Source organism: Lotus japonicus, chromosome 3 (assembly GCF_012489685.1).
Source record: "Lotus japonicus ecotype B-129 chromosome 3, LjGifu_v1.2".
Lineage (NCBI taxonomy): Eukaryota > Viridiplantae > Streptophyta > Magnoliopsida > Fabales > Fabaceae > Lotus > Lotus japonicus.
Genome location: NC_080043.1, coordinates 96,725,055 through 96,745,884, shown reverse-complemented (window position 1 = coordinate 96,745,884; position 20,830 = coordinate 96,725,055). Strand labels below are relative to the sequence as shown.

The window sequence follows — 20,830 nt, the reverse complement described above, 5'->3', positions numbered from 1 at the left end:
TTTTCTGACTCGGAACGCTGACCTATCCTCATTTTGTGTGGGTGGAAGTGGTTTAACCAGAGTTGGTCCACTTGGTCTTTTTAATATTTTGTGTGGGTGCGAGGGAACCATTGGCCCACTTGGTCTACTGCTATTGTGCTCAATTGGGCCTCGTGGCCAATAAGACCCACTAGGCTTGTCAATCTTTTACAACTTAAATCGGTATTATATGCTTCTTCTTTTTTTCTTCATCGGAAAATTACAAAACAAACAAACGGACCCTAAGGTTTTTTTTTATAGGCAAATATTAGTGGTTAGTTGTTAGTAAGTTAGAAAATTTCTTCAAATTTCTCTTCCAGGATTCGAACCCTGGACCTTCCCCTCCCCAACCCTTATGTCCCCTAACCTTTATGAACCTAAGGTATTATATGCTTTTAAAGAATATGTAACTAATTCTACTATTAAGATTTTTTTATAGAGGAAATCCTAATTATAATTAACAGATTTTAATTCATCATATTTAGTGAGAGTTTATATTTAATCTATATCAAATGTGAGAAGTATGAAAAAATTATTGTTTAATTATTTTATACAAGTGTCAATTAGGGTTTATTTAAAATAAATTTTCATTTTAAAACAAAAATTATCATCTAGTTATTGCAAAATTTGTATTAGTTTTATGTTTTCTTATCCATTAAAAATATATTATAATAAATAAATTTTTTTTTCTATTTATGAAATGTGTTCACTATCAATGAAGTAAAATTGACTAGACCTCAAATTAGTAAAGATATTAGTTAGCAATAACATTTTATATTAGTAATTAATAATTAATATAATTGTCAAAATTTCAAATTCTCATTATTAATGAAAACTTGAGAAAAAAATTAAAAATAATAATGATAATAATAAGTAAAATTACAAACCGGCTTGATCTTCACATCAATAAAAATATTAGTTAGTTGTTAATAAAATTATTCGTTATGTTAAGTACTAATTTTTTTAACTTTTCAATTTTTCATATTAATCACAAATCAAGGAAAATGTTTTAAATAATAATTGACTTCACGTTTTCGCTAAAAATTTATTATATATTTATTAATAATAATTTATGGTTATAACTAAACTAGCATGATTTTTAAAGAAAAAGTAAAATTGACTGAACATTTTCATTAATAAAAACATTAATTAGAAATTAATAATCTTTTATAGTTATAACTAAACTATGATAATTTTTATATAATGTCGAAAAATATTGTAAAAAATCGTGCATTATCATTATTATTTTTATATTTATTTTAAAATATAATAAGCAATAACTAATTTCCTTGGTAATATGTTTTAGAAAACGATAATTTCCTTGGTAATAAATATATTAAATTTAAAATTTTCGAAATTGTATTTTCAAAAGCTATTCAATTTTTTATAAACTTAAAAATTGACTTGAATTTTTCATTAGCGACACCGTTAATTATTCATTATATATATATATATATATTATTTGCAGAAATTATTACACATGTAATTAAAAAAATTAGAATACAAGATATTTATTATCTACCTCTTGTTGAGAAAAAAAAATTAAGCTATATAAATTAATATCTTTTATATATAATAAATATAATCAATTTAGGAATAAATGGTCTCTAGGGTTTTGCACCCTATGAGGGTGGAGCCATCGACTATGTGGAAGACGACAATGCGCTGGTAGTGGGAGGGGCAGCGTAGAGGATAGGGGGCGCGACGAATGGCGACATACTCATTACAATAGGTTGCATGGTCAAAGTGTAACATATCGTAAGAGTCAGAGTACCATAGAAAGATCCTGGTGTGATGCTGTAACGGGTACACGGTAGCATGAACAATGACATGAGCTAAGGGATGACGTTATACACATAGTGCGTCCAGCAAGATGTTACCAGAATCAGAGCTTACAAAGGATAAGATCGGAGGACATTGAATCGTTCTCAGTTTTCATTGATGGACAATGTGATGGGGTTACCACTTGGAAGATTGGGTCCATATTCACAGAGGTAGGTCGTTTACATCATGTGTTTATTCAACAACAACGTAAAGATGGCTGGAGGTTTAAGGTGTGTTATGTCCGTTATTCGACAATCCAATGCTTTAATGGATTGCGTTTGGAAGGGGCTTGCGTGACTAGAAAATAAGAGATGAAGAAGAAGCAAGTGTGAAGAAAGCGACTTGTGGACGTGTATTTATAGGTTAATGACGATTTTTTTCATTATGTAAAGTTGTCATTAAAAGCAAAAATAAAATAAAATAAAATATCAGACTATGTCGTTTGTATTTTGGACGTGTCATTAATGTGATCGACAACAAAGCGTGTAGGTTAGATAATTTGGACAGTTTGATCGTTGATCATACTACTGACGAATAAGTCGGTCGACATTTTCCCCCACTTTACTTTCATGCCAAAAAGGTCAACTTACGGATGACTCTAGTAGCCGGTAATACTTTTTATTTGAAAACATGAAAATGTCAATCGGGTTGGGTCTTAGTAACACTAAGATGTATTGAATTTTTTGATTGTGGATTGAATTTCCTTCTTACTCATGACTTGTATATTTGAATTATGGAAACAATTATTTTTTGGTCAATATGAAGAAGGGAGGTTGTTCTCGGTCTTAGGGCTAGAATGTAAAAAAAGAAAGTGGAGTTGTTTGGACATTTAGTAAATGGGCCTATCCCGGGCTAATATTAATAAGATTGTAACCCAACCCAAAGCGTTCGACCCTAGTAGGCGCATGATATCCAAAACCGAAAACCTGTGTGTGCTTCACCGCATTCTAATCTATTTCCTCCTTCCTCTTCTCGGTGAACGACGCCTTAACACAACAAAGCACTTCACCCCTCTTTCGATTTATTTTGTTTTTAAAATTCTAATTCCCCTTTTAATTGTCTTTTATATATAAAAAAAAAAGGTCAAGTAATTTTTGTGTGTGAGAGAGCAAAGTGTGTGTGTGTGTGTGCGCAAGGGGAGAGGGAGGGAAGGAACGATCCCCTAAGGTTGAAAAAATTGAAATTGAAATCTAAATCTACAACTCACCACACCATTAGCATAGAATACATACATGGCATTTCACCTCGCATGTCCAATTACATGGTATGTATGTTGCTTCGTTATTCTTCTCTATTCTCTAATCTCACTCTCTTCTTCTTCTTCTTCTTCTTCTTCTTCTGTTTCTTCTTCTCAATTACAATTCAATTGGTTAAATATATATATATATATATATAATTATCATTCTCTTCTATTCTTCTTTGCTGCTCTCTCATTTTCTGTTTTCTGTTTTCTGTTTGTTAGTCGCCGAATCTGCTTCTGTTCGTTAGGGTTTCCGCGCTCTCTTCCCGACGCGAATGCTTTTCTCAACGACGTCGCTTTGCTCACCGACTTCATTTCCGCCGGAACCACCGCCAATGATGCCACCGCCACCGTCCAGGTCGCTGTCCCCAAGGTTGTGCCGCCACCGCCTGAAGCTCTCCCCGTTGCTGGTGGTGACGCGCTTGATGAATCCGCCTCCATGAAGGCCAAGCGCGTCGCGCTCCAGCGTAAGGGCGCCGCCGCTATGATCGCCGCTGAGGAGTACGCTCGCCGCTTTGAGTCCGGCGATGTCCTGGTTAGCCTCAATTGCTATTGAATGGTGTTGTTGTTGTTGTAACTTGTAACCCTACTTGAGTGAATTTGTGATGTTGAATTCAGTGCTTGATTTCAAAGATGAGCTGCTCTTAAGATTGTTATTAGTTTCGCATGTAAATGGTGATGAATTTTGATTAGAAGAAAAGATTTATGGTGTGAATGAATGTCGGTATTGGACTGTTGAAATTTGGTTTATACATGATGAACTAGTGTAGTTAGTTGGTTTTGGTGCTGCTGTGTCTTTGTTACTGACCTGTGGTTGTGTGAGCAGGATACGCCGGGGAGTGTTACTGGAGAAGAACTGGGACAATCCAATGTGAAGGTCTTTTGTCGGATGTGCAATCGTGTTGAGAATGAAGGGAGTGAGAGGGCGAAGAAGATGCTGTCTTGTAAGAGCTGTAGTAAGAAATACCATAGGACCTGCTTGAAAAGTTGGGCTCAAAATAGAGGTGAGGAGGCGTATTTGCCGGCCTGTGCTTGCTGATGTGGTCTGAGTGCTATCTGTTCTCATCTTGTGGGCCTTGTTTTTTTGCAGATTTATTTCATTGGAGTTCGTGGACTTGTCGTGCTTGCCGAATTTGCGAGGTAATGATTGGTTCGCGCCTTCGCGGTAATAAATGTGCTTGTACTTTTTCTTGTACAGCTTGTCGAAGTTTCTAAATGCTCGTGTGGAAATGGTTGCTGGCCTTATAATTGATTATACTCTAAATCTAGCTATTCTATTTTCTTAGAGTATATTCATATTGCCCTTGCTTGAATGAAAATAGTATTTTAATTGAGCGTTTCATTTTATTTACTTGATCACGTGTTTCACATGTCGGATCCTTCCTCAAATGTCGCTCGACTTTGTAGGTACATCGAGATTTGCATTTTTAATTGAATGAAGTTGGACATTTGTTTTATTATTAATTAATAACTGGGGACTCGCCCTCTCTCTCTCTCACTCTCTAATAATTACTGGAATTCATATTACACATTCATTCAGTTTCCTATCTAAGTCTATTTGGAAATTAAATTGATTCGGGTTACCATAGAGCAATGTTGTCAGGACGTCAATCTGGATTCACTCTATCCCACGATCTGTGCAAGGCATTTCGACCGGAATCGGTGGAAGGATTGGAAAAGGGTTGGGATCGCATCGATCTGATCCTGAAGATTAGGGTTTCGGGTTGGGCTTCCCGTTTTCGATCCTGAATGTGAACTTTGTGATAGAGCAATGTGATTGAGCTGTTTGTTTCACAGCTTAGCCATGAACTTAGAAAAAATATGTTCTCTGGTGATCAGTTCTCGTTAGTTGCTTGTGGGGTTTTTGTATATCCTGTCATTACACTCCACCTCTAAATTTCCCTGAAAGTTTGTTTGTTTCAATGTGAAGTGTTTATAGTTACTTCTCATGTTCTTCACCTTGAAATTCCATTGCAATTGACATACTTCACAATTTACATTTTGAGTATATACAGTTCTTTGTAGATTGATTGAATGTTTTTGATTGTTGGTAGACAAATTGCTAATACCAGCTGATATTTCGTTATATTTATGCTAGTCTTATGCTTTATTGCTTCATCCAGGCATGCAGAAGGACTGGTGATCCCAGTAAGTTCATGTTTTGCAAAAGGTGTGATGGTGCTTACCATTGTTATTGTCTGCAACCTCCTCACAAGGTAGAGTCTGTATCACTTACTAATGAGCTTAATAATCATTTTATTTTATCCATGCCATTTCACTGATGTATATGCATTTTGTAGAATGTTAGTGCCGGACCCTATTTATGCCCAAAACACACAAAGTGTCACAGTTGCGGATCCAATGTCCCTGGAAATGGACTTAGCGTGAGGTATGAATCCTGGGTAATTTAGCTTTTATTGCCTTGCAGATTCCGTGTATTTTAATTGATGGAAGAACTTACCATTTTCTTAAATGCAACTTATAGGTGGTTCCTGGGATACACCTGCTGTGATGCTTGTGGAAGATTATTTGTGAAAGGGAACTACTGTCCTGTTTGTTTGAAGGTGCTTGTCTTTTCTCTAAATCTCTTCCTAATCTTATTTTATCAAACAGTTAATAAAATTCAACCCAGTATTGTTGGGGCAAGGATCTAGAGAAATCTCGAAAGGGAATGTCTTTGATTTGTTTTATAATGTTGGAAGGAACTTATCTGCAGCGTTTTAATTTCATTTAGTGCTTTGCTACATAATACGAACTGATTTTCCATGAAACTCAAGATTGCAGTATTCAATTGCTTTAATCTTTTGGAAATAGAATATCAACCGAGTTAAATAAAAAATCTTTCATGATCTAACGGTGGTAATCATTTCGTATAATTTCATTTTGAAACTTCTTGGGCTATTTATCATTTCTGTTACATTTGTGATCATTTGGACCATCAACCTAATTGATGGATATGGAAAATATTGTTTTTTTTTTAAATATTCACTAGAAGTGTGACACAGGTTTGTATAAAGTCTCATGTCCATTCAGCCTGCATCTCAGATATGCTGTGCTGGCATGCATAACATAATATCTTCTGTCAATTTCAGTTTCCCTCGTGTCCCCTGAATAAATAAACAATGCGGGGGCAGGAAATAAATTTCAAATGTTCACTATATGTTTTTTGGGTTACTTTCTAGGTTTACAGAGATTCAGAATCAACACCAATGGTTTGCTGCGATGTTTGCCAGCGCTGGGTACATTGCCAGTGTGATAATATTAGGTTAGTTTACCTCTTCTATTTGTGAAGATGGAGTACCTTTACTGTGCCCTATGTATTGCTTTCATTTGGATCCCAGAATACATATGTTGAGTAACATTCAAGTGGCCATTGATAACATTCTGGTGTTTACTTGTCCTGATTCTTTAATGCATCGTGGATTAGTACTTGGGTTTCAGTCATCAATGGTATATTTTTTGAAGTTTATCAATGGCAATTTTGGAATAGAAATTGTCAATTTTACATGTTACAGTATACCGTACAAGTAAATTGAATTAGCACTTTTGTATAGTTTATTGTGAGGTACAGATAGATTTTCAGTGTTGGTAGATTAATTTCTTTGAGTAAGTTTCTCTTTTAATGTTCTTTTTGTACTTGAATGGTTATGTTTGTTGATTCCTGTGCTAGTCTTTGTAAATCATGTGACACTCTCTGTTTTGGTTAGTCGGCCTATCTAGTTCACTTATATTGGTAGTACTATTTCTGCAGTGATGAAAAATATCACCATTTTCAAGTGGATGGGAATCTGCAGTATACATGTCCCACTTGTCGTGGGGAATGTTATCAGGTATATAGTCTGCTATCAATATAAAAGCTGCCTTTTGTTCTTCATGGAAAAAAACTCCTAAGTGAGTAAATCTATATGTTATTCTCCGTACCCACTCTACCTATATGCTTCAGGTCAAGGGTCTTGAGGATGCTGTTCAAGAGCTTTGGAGGAGAAAGAACATTGCTGATAAAGATTTGATTACCAGCTTGAGGGCTGCTGCTGGTTTACCAACACAAGAAGAAATATTTTGTATTTCACCATATTCTGATGATGATGATAGTGGGCCTCCGAAAATAAAGAGTGAATCTGCGCGTTCCTTTAAGTTCTCTCTAAAGAATTATTCATCCAATAACTCACCTATGAAGATGAAAGATTATGGGAAGAAATCTTCAAGCAAAAAGACTGCTAAGAAAAAGGATTCTCAGTCAATGTTGACTGGTAAAATTGACAATAGTTTTGAAGGACATAGTGATGTTAAATCTTTACATAGCTTGGATGATGATAAGTATGATGACATACAATCTCTGAGAAATGAAGGTCCTGATGTTTATTCATCACCTGCTACTGGAAGCCTGAGTCAAACTGAAGCATCTTGCCCTATCAATCAGCCAGGGATTTTGAAACGTAAGTTTGTTGATGAGGTGATGGTCAGTGATGAAGAAAGGAAGCCCAGAGTTGTTCGTATTAAAAGCAATAAGGCACATACTTTGAATAGTGAAGAGGAAAGTAGAAAGCATGGTGATAAGACTCAAAATGTGAAAGGGAAGAAGTTGGTTATAAATTTGGGAGCGCGGAAGATTAATGTGGCTAGTTCTCCACGGTCTGATAATTCAAGCTGCCAAAGAGATCAAGATCTGGTTACTGTTAATGGTATACATTTAGATGAAGTTATGTTTATTTATTTATTTGTTTCCCTTGTCACCATATATTAGCTTGAGAAATGTGATGGGGTTTGATTCCATTAAAGTGGATTATGGCTGTTTTTTCAGGCAATATCACTTCTTTATCCCCGTAAAATCTGTGGCATCTCTTATACATTTTAGAGAAGACATTAATTAATCTTTCAAATAATTCTGAATGTGCAGCAGCAATCACACATTTTTTACATCTCCATCCAGTGTTCAGCAATCACATATTCAATGGTTTCGATAAGCATTCTTCTTCTTCCTTTATCTTTCTTTGTGTGACTTTTCCATTTCAATTTTTCTCAGGAAATGAAAATATAAGCCATTTGAGGAAAGGAGACAAGTATGCATTAGATAGACCCGATGGGACAGGAATACTTGTTGATGGCAAAGGTAGTTTCCTTTTTAATCTATAACAAAGATAGTCTATTTCTTTTCATTATACTCAGCATTAGCATTTGGAGATATATCTGGTGTTTTATATAAAATTTGATTTTCAGGTAACAGAGTTGATTCTGGCCAATCAAAAATTTCAAAGGCTTCAGGGAGAGAGGGGAATTTTATTAAGCTGGGAAAAGTTAAGCCTGGTGCTTCTCAATTTAACTTGACCCCTAGTAGAGGCAAAATGTCTGATGGGGGTGAAATTGTTCCTTTAGAGCGTTCTCTCATCTCGAGGGGAAAACGTTGCACTGATGGAATTACTGGTCAAGTTGGAAAAGAGGCTACATCAAGAGGTGAAAGGACGTATTTGGGCAAGCAGTCAGAAGGCAGCTCTGATGCATACGATGAAGTAGATGACAATAACAATCAGACCCTGGCACGTTCTTTACCAAAAGATTGTAAACCTTTACTGAGATTTAAATTAAAGAAACCTAGCATGGAAAGTCAAAATTCTCATCAGGAGGAGGAAAAGACTACAATCAAGGGCCAGAGGTCAAAAAGGAAGAGACCTTCACCTTTTAAGGAAAAAATATCATTTAATGGGTCTGACGATACAAGTCAATCACATCAAGACCGTGTAATGGATGAGATCATGGATGCCAACTGGATATTGATGAAGCTGGGTAATGATGCAGTTGGAAAGAGAGTTGAAGTTCATCAGGCATCTGACAATACTTGGTTAGTGCCTTTTTATAACCTTCTGTCAATATTGTTAAAGCTATGGGTATGAACTGAACACTAAACAATTTCATGCAAGAGGCAATAATGCATTATTCATATTATTTTTTTTATAAAATGCAATTTCATCAATTGCTATGTTTGTCCCCAAACATTCCATTTTGAAAAAATAATCTGTTGGATGGATGAATGCATTTTGTACGGAACGTGGAAGTGTTTACTAGTTTATTCCCAAAGTTAACTCTTAAGAAATAAATGAATGTGTCTATGTTAAAAAAGTTTTGTTATTTGTTTGCATCACAGCACTGATGAAATGAATTGTGTTTGTTGTTCAAAATCATTTGAACAATGCCCCTTATTTTAAGCCATTTTGTGGCAAAATCATTCTAGATTTTGTAATGAATTACAGTTCATACTTTTTTTCTTTCCCATTTTTGTCCAGGCACAAAGGAGTAGTTACTGAAGTAGTTGAAGGCACTTCAAAGTTGCATGTTACCTTAGATGAAGGTAGGGTGGATATCTGCGATCTCAAAAAGCAGGGGGTTCGTTTTGTTCCTCATAAGCAAAAGAGATCAAAGACATGAACTTAACTTATCCACCCTTGGGGAATCAACTTAGATGGGGACTTTTCATTCATTGACTTTGAAGATTGTTTCATCTTTGAGGCCTCTCTTACTGAACTTATATTCATAGCCGCTCACATTCATGCTGAATTTTGGGTGAAGCATCCTCGATTATGGCAATTTCAGTTTTCTTTGAAAGAATTAACTGTATCCACCCAAGTCCTTTTCTGGGCTAAAGGTTCTTGACCTTGAATTTGATTTCCCCCCCCCCCCCATATGTATCTGATTTCATAAAGTAGATTTATGTCAGTGATGTATAGGTCATCGATACTGTAGAGTAGAGAAGGGCGCTAGGTGTTAGATGTATGATTAATGCTGCTATTAATTTTGTGAATTGCAGGCTTCAAGAGTTTAGATATTGTATTGAAAATTGAAACTTCCTGACATTTCCTTAAGGGCATTAGTTTTAACACCCCTTATTAATCCCACACCCTCTTTTATTTTCTAAATTCCCTTAATACCCTCTCTTATAAAGAGATAGTCAAAGTGTGATAGTATTTTCACACATACTTAGTGTGAAACATTTTCACACTCAATGTGTGTGAAAATATTTCACACTCACTAAGTGTGAAATGCTTAAAACGGAGGTGAAGAGAGAATAAAGATACTCAATTCGCACAATTGTGTTTCACACTCAAGGGTGTGAAACACAATTCAATTTCGCACTCAAGATCAGTAGTGTGAATGAACTTTATTTTCAATTTTAAATTTTTCGTTTCTTTAGAATTATATTTCACACTCAAGTGTGTGAAACATTTTCAAATTTCACACTCAAGAGTGTGAGTTATTGAACTGTTAATAACTTTTTAATTTTTTTTTTAATTTTCATTTCACACATATCACACTCAAGAGTGTGAAAGAACCAAGTGTTAAAAATTTTATTTTTAGTTTTAAATATTTAGTTTTTAATAATTAAATTTCACACTCAAATGTGTGAAACATTTTCAAATTTCACACTCAAGAGTGTGACTTATTGAACTGTTAATAATTTTTTAATTTTTTTTTGTTTTTTATAATTTTCATCACACTCAAGAGTGTGAAATCTTTTCAAATTTCACACTCAAGAGTGTGAAAGAAACAAGTGTTAAGAATTTTAATTTTAATATTAAATATTTAGTTTTTAATAATTAAATTTCACACTCAAATGTGTGAAACATTTTCAAATTTCACACTCAAGAGTGTGAGTTATTGAACTGTTAATAATTTTATTTTAAAAAAGTTGATTTTTTTATATTTTCATTTCACACTCAAGAGTGTGGAATAATTTCAAATTTCACCCTCAAGAGTGTGAAGGAGCCAACTGTTAAGTGTGAAATACTTAAAATGAAAGGAAGAAGGTGAAGAGAGAACGAACATACATCGGTTCACACTTACAATGAATGAAATGTTTTCACATATATTAAGTGTGAAAAGTGGCAACGAAGAAAACTATAAGATGAGAGTAAAAGTGAAGGGTGGTGTGATAAACAAAAATGATGGTAGTGATAAGATAGGAAAAGTGATATATTTAGAATTAAATTAAATTTTAAAGGGTATTTCAGATATTTTGGTGCATAAAGGAGGGTGGGGGATTAATTGAGGGGGTGTTAAAACTAATGCCCTTTCCTTAAAGGACATGGTAATTTACTTCTATCTTCTCATTCTCATTTTTTTCCTTAAAGGTGATTTTGCACCTTTACCATTGTTTTACTGCATTTTGTGTACATTAATGTCTTGAGGGGGCAGATCGGAGGACATTGAATCGTTCACAGTTTTCATTGATGGACAATGTGATGGGGTTACCGCTCGGAAGATTGGGTCCATATTCACAGAGGTAGGGCGTTTACATCATGTGTTTATTCAACAACAACGTAAAGATGGCTGGAGGTTTAAGGTGGGTTATGTCCGTTAGTCGACAATCCAATGCTTTAATGGATTGCGTTTGGAAGGGGCTTGCGTGACTAGAAAATAAGAGATGAAGAAGAAGTAAGTGTGAAGAAAGCGACTTGTGGACGTGTATTTATAGGTTAATGACGATTTTTTTCATTCTGTAAAGTTGTCATTAAAATCAAAAATAAAATAAAATAAAATATCAGACTATGTCGTTTGTATTTTGGACGTGTCATTAATGTGATCGACAACAAAGCGTGTAGGTTAGATAATTTGGACAGTTTGATCGTTGATCATACTACTGATGAATAAGTCGGTTGCATTTTCCCCCACTTTACTTTCATGCTCAAAAAGGTCAAGTTACGGATGACTCTAGTAGCTGGTAATACTTTTTATTTGAAAACGTGAAAATGTCAATCGGGTTGGGTCTTAGTAACACTAAGATGTATTGAATTTTTTGATTGTGGATTGAATTTCCTTCTTACTCATGACTTGTATATTTGAATTATGGAAACAATTATTTTTTGGTCAATATGAAGAAGGGAGGTTGTTCTCGGTCTTAGGGCTAGAATGTAAAAAAAGAAAGTGGAGTTGTTTGGACATTTAGTAAATGGGCCTATCCCGGGCTAATATTAATAAGATTGTAACCCAACCCAAAGCGTTCGACCCTAGTAGGCGCATGATATCCAAAACCGAAAACCTGTGTGTGCTTCACCGCATTCTAATCTATTTCCTCCTTCCTCTTCTCGGTGAACGACGCCTTAACACAACAAAGCACTTCACCCCTCTTTCGATTTATTTTGTTTTTAAAATTCTAATTCCCCTTTTAATTGTCTTTTATATATAAAAAAAAAAGGTCAAGTAATTTTTGTGTGTGAGAGAGCAAAGTGTGTGTGTGTGTGTGCGCAAGGGGAGAGGGAGGGAAGGAACGATCCCCTAAGGTTGAAAAAATTGAAATTGAAATCTAAATCTACAACTCACCACACCATTAGCATAGAATACATACATGGCATTTCACCTCGCATGTCCAATTACATGGTATGTATGTTGCTTCGTTATTCTTCTCTATTCTCTAATCTCACTCTCTTCTTCTTCTTCTTCTTCTTCTTCTTCTGTTTCTTCTTCTCAATTACAATTCAATTGGTTAAATATATATATATATATATATAATTATCATTCTCTTCTATTCTTCTTTGCTGCTCTCTCATTTTCTGTTTTCTGTTTTCTGTTTGTTAGTCGCCGAATCTGCTTCTGTTCGTTAGGGTTTCCGCGCTCTCTTCCCGACGCGAATGCTTTTCTCAACGACGTCGCTTTGCTCACCGACTTCATTTCCGCCGGAACCACCGCCAATGATGCCACCGCCACCGTCCAGGTCGCTGTCCCCAAGGTTGTGCCGCCACCGCCTGAAGCTCTCCCCGTTGCTGGTGGTGACGCGCTTGATGAATCCGCCTCCATGAAGGCCAAGCGCGTCGCGCTCCAGCGTAAGGGCGCCGCCGCTATGATCGCCGCTGAGGAGTACGCTCGCCGCTTTGAGTCCGGCGATGTCCTGGTTAGCCTCAATTGCTATTGAATGGTGTTGTTGTTGTTGTAACTTGTAACCCTACTTGAGTGAATTTGTGATGTTGAATTCAGTGCTTGATTTCAAAGATGAGCTGCTCTTAAGATTGTTATTAGTTTCGCATGTAAATGGTGATGAATTTTGATTAGAAGAAAAGATTTATGGTGTGAATGAATGTCGGTATTGGACTGTTGAAATTTGGTTTATACATGATGAACTAGTGTAGTTAGTTGGTTTTGGTGCTGCTGTGTCTTTGTTACTGACCTGTGGTTGTGTGAGCAGGATACGCCGGGGAGTGTTACTGGAGAAGAACTGGGACAATCCAATGTGAAGGTCTTTTGTCGGATGTGCAATCGTGTTGAGAATGAAGGGAGTGAGAGGGCGAAGAAGATGCTGTCTTGTAAGAGCTGTAGTAAGAAATACCATAGGACCTGCTTGAAAAGTTGGGCTCAAAATAGAGGTGAGGAGGCGTATTTGCCGGCCTGTGCTTGCTGATGTGGTCTGAGTGCTATCTGTTCTCATCTTGTGGGCCTTGTTTTTTTGCAGATTTATTTCATTGGAGTTCGTGGACTTGTCGTGCTTGCCGAATTTGCGAGGTAATGATTGGTTCGCGCCTTCGCGGTAATAAATGTGCTTGTACTTTTTCTTGTACAGCTTGTCGAAGTTTCTAAATGCTCGTGTGGAAATGGTTGCTGGCCTTATAATTGATTATACTCTAAATCTAGCTATTCTATTTTCTTAGAGTATATTCATATTGCCCTTGCTTGAATGAAAATAGTATTTTAATTGAGCGTTTCATTTTATTTACTTGATCACGTGTTTCACATGTCGGATCCTTCCTCAAATGTCGCTCGACTTTGTAGGTACATCGAGATTTGCATTTTTAATTGAATGAAGTTGGACATTTGTTTTATTATTAATTAATAACTGGGGACTCGCCCTCTCTCTCTCTCACTCTCTAATAATTACTGGAATTCATATTACACATTCATTCAGTTTCCTATCTAAGTCTATTTGGAAATTAAATTGATTCGGGTTACCATAGAGCAATGTTGTCAGGACGTCAATCTGGATTCACTCTATCCCACGATCTGTGCAAGGCATTTCGACCGGAATCGGTGGAAGGATTGGAAAAGGGTTGGGATCGCATCGATCTGATCCTGAAGATTAGGGTTTCGGGTTGGGCTTCCCGTTTTCGATCCTGAATGTGAACTTTGTGATAGAGCAATGTGATTGAGCTGTTTGTTTCACAGCTTAGCCATGAACTTAGAAAAAATATGTTCTCTGGTGATCAGTTCTCGTTAGTTGCTTGTGGGGTTTTTGTATATCCTGTCATTACACTCCACCTCTAAATTTCCCTGAAAGTTTGTTTGTTTCAATGTGAAGTGTTTATAGTTACTTCTCATGTTCTTCACCTTGAAATTCCATTGCAATTGACATACTTCACAATTTACATTTTGAGTATATACAGTTCTTTGTAGATTGATTGAATGTTTTTGATTGTTGGTAGACAAATTGCTAATACCAGCTGATATTTCGTTATATTTATGCTAGTCTTATGCTTTATTGCTTCATCCAGGCATGCAGAAGGACTGGTGATCCCAGTAAGTTCATGTTTTGCAAAAGGTGTGATGGTGCTTACCATTGTTATTGTCTGCAACCTCCTCACAAGGTAGAGTCTGTATCACTTACTAATGAGCTTAATAATCATTTTATTTTATCCATGCCATTTCACTGATGTATATGCATTTTGTAGAATGTTAGTGCCGGACCCTATTTATGCCCAAAACACACAAAGTGTCACAGTTGCGGATCCAATGTCCCTGGAAATGGACTTAGCGTGAGGTATGAATCCTGGGTAATTTAGCTTTTATTGCCTTGCAGATTCCGTGTATTTTAATTGATGGAAGAACTTACCATTTTCTTAAATGCAACTTATAGGTGGTTCCTGGGATACACCTGCTGTGATGCTTGTGGAAGATTATTTGTGAAAGGGAACTACTGTCCTGTTTGTTTGAAGGTGCTTGTCTTTTCTCTAAATCTCTTCCTAATCTTATTTTATCAAACAGTTAATAAAATTCAACCCAGTATTGTTGGGGCAAGGATCTAGAGAAATCTCGAAAGGGAATGTCTTTGATTTGTTTTATAATGTTGGAAGGAACTTATCTGCAGCGTTTTAATTTCATTTAGTGCTTTGCTACATAATACGAACTGATTTTCCATGAAACTCAAGATTGCAGTATTCAATTGCTTTAATCTTTTGGAAATAGAATATCAACCGAGTTAAATAAAAAATCTTTCATGATCTAACGGTGGTAATCATTTCGTATAATTTCATTTTGAAACTTCTTGGGCTATTTATCATTTCTGTTACATTTGTGATCATTTGGACCATCAACCTAATTGATGGATATGGAAAATATTGTTTTTTTTTTAAATATTCACTAGAAGTGTGACACAGGTTTGTATAAAGTCTCATGTCCATTCAGCCTGCATCTCAGATATGCTGTGCTGGCATGCATAACATAATATCTTCTGTCAATTTCAGTTTCCCTCGTGTCCCCTGAATAAATAAACAATGCGGGGGCAGGAAATAAATTTCAAATGTTCACTATATGTTTTTTGGGTTACTTTCTAGGTTTACAGAGATTCAGAATCAACACCAATGGTTTGCTGCGATGTTTGCCAGCGCTGGGTACATTGCCAGTGTGATAATATTAGGTTAGTTTACCTCTTCTATTTGTGAAGATGGAGTACCTTTACTGTGCCCTATGTATTGCTTTCATTTGGATCCCAGAATACATATGTTGAGTAACATTCAAGTGGCCATTGATAACATTCTGGTGTTTACTTGTCCTGATTCTTTAATGCATCGTGGATTAGTACTTGGGTTTCAGTCATCAATGGTATATTTTTTGAAGTTTATCAATGGCAATTTTGGAATAGAAATTGTCAATTTTACATGTTACAGTATACCGTACAAGTAAATTGAATTAGCACTTTTGTATAGTTTATTGTGAGGTACAGATAGATTTTCAGTGTTGGTAGATTAATTTCTTTGAGTAAGTTTCTCTTTTAATGTTCTTTTTGTACTTGAATGGTTATGTTTGTTGATTCCTGTGCTAGTCTTTGTAAATCATGTGACACTCTCTGTTTTGGTTAGTCGGCCTATCTAGTTCACTTATATTGGTAGTACTATTTCTGCAGTGATGAAAAATATCACCATTTTCAAGTGGATGGGAATCTGCAGTATACATGTCCCACTTGTCGTGGGGAATGTTATCAGGTATATAGTCTGCTATCAATATAAAAGCTGCCTTTTGTTCTTCATGGAAAAAAACTCCTAAGTGAGTAAATCTATATGTTATTCTCCGTACCCACTCTACCTATATGCTTCAGGTCAAGGGTCTTGAGGATGCTGTTCAAGAGCTTTGGAGGAGAAAGAACATTGCTGATAAAGATTTGATTACCAGCTTGAGGGCTGCTGCTGGTTTACCAACACAAGAAGAAATATTTTGTATTTCACCATATTCTGATGATGATGATAGTGGGCCTCCGAAAATAAAGAGTGAATCTGCGCGTTCCTTTAAGTTCTCTCTAAAGAATTATTCATCCAATAACTCACCTATGAAGATGAAAGATTATGGGAAGAAATCTTCAAGCAAAAAGACTGCTAAGAAAAAGGATTCTCAGTCAATGTTGACTGGTAAAATTGACAATAGTTTTGAAGGACATAGTGATGTTAAATCTTTACATAGCTTGGATGATGATAAGTATGATGACATACAATCTCTGAGAAATGAAGGTCCTGATGTTTATTCATCACCTGCTACTGGAAGCCTGAGTCAAACTGAAGCATCTTGCCCTATCAATCAGCCAGGGATTTTGAAACGTAAGTTTGTTGATGAGGTGATGGTCAGTGATGAAGAAAGGAAGCCCAGAGTTGTTCGTATTAAAAGCAATAAGGCACATACTTTGAATAGTGAAGAGGAAAGTAGAAAGCATGGTGATAAGACTCAAAATGTGAAAGGGAAGAAGTTGGTTATAAATTTGGGAGCGCGGAAGATTAATGTGGCTAGTTCTCCACGGTCTGATAATTCAAGCTGCCAAAGAGATCAAGATCTGGTTACTGTTAATGGTATACATTTAGATGAAGTTATGTTTATTTATTTATTTGTTTCCCTTGTCACCATATATTAGCTTGAGAAATGTGATGGGGTTTGATTCCATTAAAGTGGATTATGGCTGTTTTTTCAGGCAATATCACTTCTTTATCCCCGTAAAATCTGTGGCATCTCTTATACATTTTAGAGAAGACATTAATTAATCTTTCAAATAATTCTGAATGTGCAGCAGCAATCACACATTTTTTACATCTCCATCCAGTGTTCAGCAATCACATATTCAATGGTTTCGATAAGCATTCTTCTTCTTCCTTTATCTTTCTTTGTGTGACTTTTCCATTTCAATTTTTCTCAGGAAATGAAAATATAAGCCATTTGAGGAAAGGAGACAAGTATGCATTAGATAGACCCGATGGGACAGGAATACTTGTTGATGGCAAAGGTAGTTTCCTTTTTAATCTATAACAAAGATAGTCTATTTCTTTTCATTATACTCAGCATTAGCATTTGGAGATATATCTGGTGTTTTATATAAAATTTGATTTTCAGGTAACAGAGTTGATTCTGGCCAATCAAAAATTTCAAAGGCTTCAGGGAGAGAGGGGAATTTTATTAAGCTGGGAAAAGTTAAGCCTGGTGCTTCTCAATTTAACTTGACCCCTAGTAGAGGCAAAATGTCTGATGGGGGTGAAATTGTTCCTTTAGAGCGTTCTCTCATCTCGAGGGGAAAACGTTGCACTGATGGAATTACTGGTCAAGTTGGAAAAGAGGCTACATCAAGAGGTGAAAGGACGTATTTGGGCAAGCAGTCAGAAGGCAGCTCTGATGCATACGATGAAGTAGATGACAATAACAATCAGACCCTGGCACGTTCTTTACCAAAAGATTGTAAACCTTTACTGAGATTTAAATTAAAGAAACCTAGCATGGAAAGTCAAAATTCTCATCAGGAGGAGGAAAAGACTACAATCAAGGGCCAGAGGTCAAAAAGGAAGAGACCTTCACCTTTTAAGGAAAAAATATCATTTAATGGGTCTGACGATACAAGTCAATCACATCAAGACCGTGTAATGGATGAGATCATGGATGCCAACTGGATATTGATGAAGCTGGGTAATGATGCAGTTGGAAAGAGAGTTGAAGTTCATCAGGCATCTGACAATACTTGGTTAGTGCCTTTTTATAACCTTCTGTCAATATTGTTAAAGCTATGGGTATGAACTGAACACTAAACAATTTCATGCAAGAGGCAATAATGCATTATTCATATTATTTTTTTTATAAAATGCAATTTCATCAATTGCTATGTTTGTCCCCAAACATTCCATTTTGAAAAAATAATCTGTTGGATGGATGAATGCATTTTGTACGGAACGTGGAAGTGTTTACTAGTTTATTCCCAAAGTTAACTCTTAAGAAATAAATGAATGTGTCTATGTTAAAAAAGTTTTGTTATTTGTTTGCATCACAGCACTGATGAAATGAATTGTGTTTGTTGTTCAAAATCATTTGAACAATGCCCCTTATTTTAAGCCATTTTGTGGCAAAATCATTCTAGATTTTGTAATGAATTACAGTTCATACTTTTTTTCTTTCCCATTTTTGTCCAGGCACAAAGGAGTAGTTACTGAAGTAGTTGAAGGCACTTCAAAGTTGCATGTTACCTTAGATGAAGGTAGGGTGGATATCTGCGATCTCAAAAAGCAGGGGGTTCGTTTTGTTCCTCATAAGCAAAAGAGATCAAAGACATGAACTTAGCTTATCCACCCTTGGGGAATCAACTTAGATGGGGACTTTTCATTCATTGACTTTGAAGATTGTTTCATCTTTGAGGCCTCTCTTACTGAATTTATATTCATAGCCGCTCACCGTCATGCTGAATTTTGGGTGAAGCATCCTCGATTATGGCAATTTCAGTTTTCTTTGAAAGAATTAACTGTTTCCACCCAAGTCCTTTTCTGGGCTAAAGGTTCTTGACCTTGAATTTGATTTTTTCCCCCTATATGTATCTGATTTCATAAAGTAGATTTATGTCAGTGATGTATAGGTCATCGATACTGTAGAGTAGAGAAGGGCGCTAGGTGTTAGATGTATGATTAATGCTGCTATTAATTTTGTGAATTGCAGGCTTCAAGAGTTTAGATATTGTATTGAAAATTGAAACTTCCTGACATTTCCTTAAAGGACATGGTAATTTACTTCTATCTTCTCATTCTCATTTTTTTCCTTGAAGGTGATTTTGCACCTTTACCATTGTTTTACTGCATTTTGTGTACATTAATGTCTTGAGGGAAGTGCTAGTTGTTCTTCAACCCCCCTCTCTCCCCCCCCCCCCCTCCTCCTCCTTATGCTTATTCTTTACCGCGGGGTGACCTTGTTTGAATAAAGCTATGAAAAGAATAACAAATATTGTGTGAATTTAAAAAGATAAAAATACAAAAAAATTATTTAAAGGAATTGCATTTTACGTCTCAGCTTTTGTACCTCATTTCAGAGTGGCATATAAGCGATAGCATTCCATTTGAGTGTAAGTAGTGTTTAGGATTCCAACTCGGGACATCGTTTAAGTGAGTTAGCATCCTGCTAGCTGGTGCATAAGCTGGGATTTTTGTGTGAAACGAAAGTTTTTTTTAAATGATGATTAGATGAAAACTTACATCTAACTAACCAAAGCTTACATAAAAAGAGAAAAACAATTCCTGAGTGCAATACAACAATGGCGGGACAATGGATGCTCGGCTGCAAAGTATGCTTGTGCAATACAACCTATAATTCAAAGTAGTATGCTTGCGCATATAGAGGCAGGTGGAAGACAATGGATGCTCGGCTGCACCATACTCCACCATCAAATCCTTCAAGCCCAAAAAAAGGGTCACGGTGGACTTGGTCGTTGGAAGGAAGAGGGAGAGGAAAGAGGCAGCAGAAAAGATGAGGATGGAAATGGAAAGAAAATAGAGGCAGAAATGGAGGGTCAGTCAAATAGAAGAAGGGAAGAAACAAGAAAGAAAAGTTGTACCCAAAAATGATTTGAAAAACAAAAATTTATAATGAAAAGAGACGAATTCAAATTTATATTGTTTTTCTTTACACTTATACCACACATGATGGAGCAATTAATTTTAGCAATTTTTAACTATTACCCAATAAAAAAACGTAGCACTCACTTCTTTATATCTAGAGTCAACAATTATGAGATTAAGGCTATGTTTGGCACGTCTAGTTGATAAGCTAGCCGAAAGCTGAAAAGCTAGCTGATAGCTGAAAAGCTAGCTCATAGCTGAAAGTTGATAAGCTAACTGAAAGCTGAAAAACTACATAATTGGAACAAAAGTGTTTGGTAAAACTAGCTGTTGAACAAACTAAATTTGTAAAATGACATAAAAGAAAATACTTGCATAATACCACATTAATACCTATAGGATATTAATATTAAAATTATTATAACTTTAAACATTTTAATTTAACCCAATTTATTTACCATCTTAAAAATAGGTTTTCCGAAGGAATCAAAAAAATCATCTTAAAAATATAATATTAATTTTTACTTATTTTATTTTAACATTAATACCTATATGGTGGAATTTTAATAAAATAATAAGGATAAAATGACAATAAATTCAATAAACTATAAGCTTTAAGCTACTGAAATAAACTCCTTTACCAAACACTTTTATAGAGCTTTTAAGCTAGTCAAATAAGCTATAAGCTAACTGAAATGACATGTCAAACATAGCATAA

General features: G+C 35.7%; 2 protein-coding genes across 2 annotated transcripts; both read left to right on the top strand.

The window, feature by feature from the left end:
• The first annotated feature begins 2,940 nt into the window (after positions 1 to 2,940).
• LOC130747922 (uncharacterized) lies at positions 2,941 to 9,964 on the top strand. Its single transcript, XM_057600982.1, has 13 exons — positions 2,941 to 3,106; positions 3,305 to 3,617; positions 3,909 to 4,086; positions 4,173 to 4,222; positions 5,206 to 5,298; positions 5,383 to 5,471; positions 5,568 to 5,646; positions 6,265 to 6,347; positions 6,834 to 6,912; positions 7,026 to 7,764; positions 8,106 to 8,192; positions 8,300 to 8,918; positions 9,361 to 9,964. The coding sequence occupies exons 1-13, from the start codon at positions 3,075 to 3,077 to the stop codon at positions 9,500 to 9,502; spliced, it is 2,583 nt and encodes an 860-aa protein (XP_057456965.1). The 5' UTR covers positions 2,941 to 3,074; the 3' UTR covers positions 9,503 to 9,964.
• A 2,319-nt stretch (positions 9,965 to 12,283) lies between these two features.
• Positions 12,284 to 19,310, top strand: LOC130747921 (uncharacterized). The gene is made up of 13 exons (XM_057600981.1): positions 12,284 to 12,448; positions 12,647 to 12,959; positions 13,251 to 13,428; positions 13,515 to 13,564; positions 14,548 to 14,640; positions 14,725 to 14,813; positions 14,910 to 14,988; positions 15,607 to 15,689; positions 16,176 to 16,254; positions 16,368 to 17,106; positions 17,448 to 17,534; positions 17,642 to 18,260; positions 18,703 to 19,310. Exons 1-13 carry the CDS (start codon positions 12,417 to 12,419, stop codon positions 18,842 to 18,844), a joined length of 2,583 nt encoding a protein of 860 aa, XP_057456964.1. The 5' UTR covers positions 12,284 to 12,416; the 3' UTR covers positions 18,845 to 19,310.
• Positions 19,311 to 20,830: the final 1,520 nt, after the last annotated feature.